Consider the following 1,479-nt stretch of genomic DNA (forward strand, 5'->3'; position numbering starts at 1 on the left):
TCAGACGTGCACGGTGATGCTCTTACACCCCGACCTTTTCGGCTGCTACCGTGATGGCCGGGGGCTTCCGAAACCTCTCTCCACGGGTGACCAGGCTGCGCTAATGGGGGAAACGTGGCCACAATGTCCCCGCTCTGTGAGCCAGTGGGCGGCAGCGGGAGGACTCGGCCCCCGGTGATTCCTACCTCTCTGAATTCGCCGCCTAATGGACTGCGCTGTGCTTGCCTTTAACAGATGCCGACGTGCCGGTGAGCAGCAACGGGGAGAGCGATAGAGCCCATGTAAGTGTGCAGCATCCCTGGGCTGGGGGGCTGCTGGGGGGCTCCCTGCGCTCCTTCAGCTGTCGCTGTCACTGATCCATGCTGGTGGGCAGCTCTCCCTCGTGGCACCGATCCGGTGCCGCTGATGCAGGCCAGCAGCCAGCCCGGCCACCAAAGCCCCGTCCCCGGCAGCACCGAGCCTGGACCCTGACGTGTCGTGCGCTCCCTTTCCTCCCAGCACACTGACCCTGCTGGCAAGCGTGCCTTGGATCCGACCCGCCGCCCTCAGTGGATGTGTGCAGCCGTGCTCATCCGGGCTGGGGGGCGAATCCAGCCCCGAGGGCTGCTCTGGGGTGGGCTTGCTCAAGCGCAGCCCGGGGGGTCAGCAGCCGCCAGCCCACCCGTGTGTGCTGGAGCCACACCCCGGCGCCTGCTCTGCAGCACGGAGCCAGCTAGTGGCTAAATCCATCTCAGCAGACAAAAAAACCCCAACCCAATGTGTTTTTAAGGCTGCCGATGCAAATACACACACCGGGATTAGGTGCTTAAGGAGCCGGTGACGAGCCTGGTTAGCACCGCTCAGGGCCTGCAGCAGCATCGGCTCAGCCCTGGGGGACCCGGGCGGTGTGAGCATGGGCTGCGGAACGTGGGGACTGGGTCTCTCCATGGCTGCACTGAGCACCCCTTGTTCTGGGAGGGGGCACACACGTGCAGCCGTGACCCCCACGCTGCTTGTTTTCCCTGCGGGGCTGTGCGATGCTCTTATACCCCCGGCCACACTCGCGCCCCTCCCCGCAGGGGCTAGAGGAGGCGAGGACCCGGCTTGGCATCTCTGAGTGGGATCCAGACGAGCCTGAGCTGAGCATGCCAGAGCCAGTGCTGCTCGGCGTGGACAAGAAAGCGGCGGAGAAGAAGCGAGCAGAGAAGGTGGGAGCCAAAGGCAGCACTGCCGGGCTTCCAGGTAGGTGTGCAGGAAAGCCCTTCTCTGCCCCAAAACGGCCAGCCTGGCCCCAGGAGGCCACAGAGGCATAGACCCTGTCCTGCGTCCCCGGCCAGCCCGGGAGGCACTGTCTGGCCACGGAGCAGTGGCAGGGGGAGCTCTGCTCTCCACAGTCCCCTGGGAGCTCAGCGACATGGAGATGGGGCTTCTCATCCACCTGCCAAATCCTCCTCCTCCTCCTCCTCCTCCTCCTCCTCCTCTCCGCACTGCCCAGATCTG

The 1,479-nt window shown here is 65.2% G+C and overlaps 1 protein-coding gene across 1 annotated transcript in view; it reads left to right on the plus strand.

Moving 5' to 3' along the window:
• Positions 1 to 1,479, plus strand: part of LOC103921164 — a 10,366-nt gene that overhangs the window by 5,190 nt on the left and 3,697 nt on the right. Inside the window, exons 3-4 of the mRNA XM_009329082.1 lie at positions 235 to 281; positions 1,059 to 1,221. Coding sequence (XP_009327357.1) covers positions 235 to 281; positions 1,059 to 1,221 — 210 coding nt within the window. The remainder of the gene's footprint in view (positions 1 to 234; positions 282 to 1,058; positions 1,222 to 1,479) is intronic.

Source organism: Pygoscelis adeliae, unplaced genomic scaffold (genome assembly GCF_000699105.1).
Source record: "Pygoscelis adeliae isolate BGI_AS28 unplaced genomic scaffold, ASM69910v1 Scaffold537, whole genome shotgun sequence".
Classification (NCBI taxonomy): domain Eukaryota; kingdom Metazoa; phylum Chordata; class Aves; order Sphenisciformes; family Spheniscidae; genus Pygoscelis; species Pygoscelis adeliae.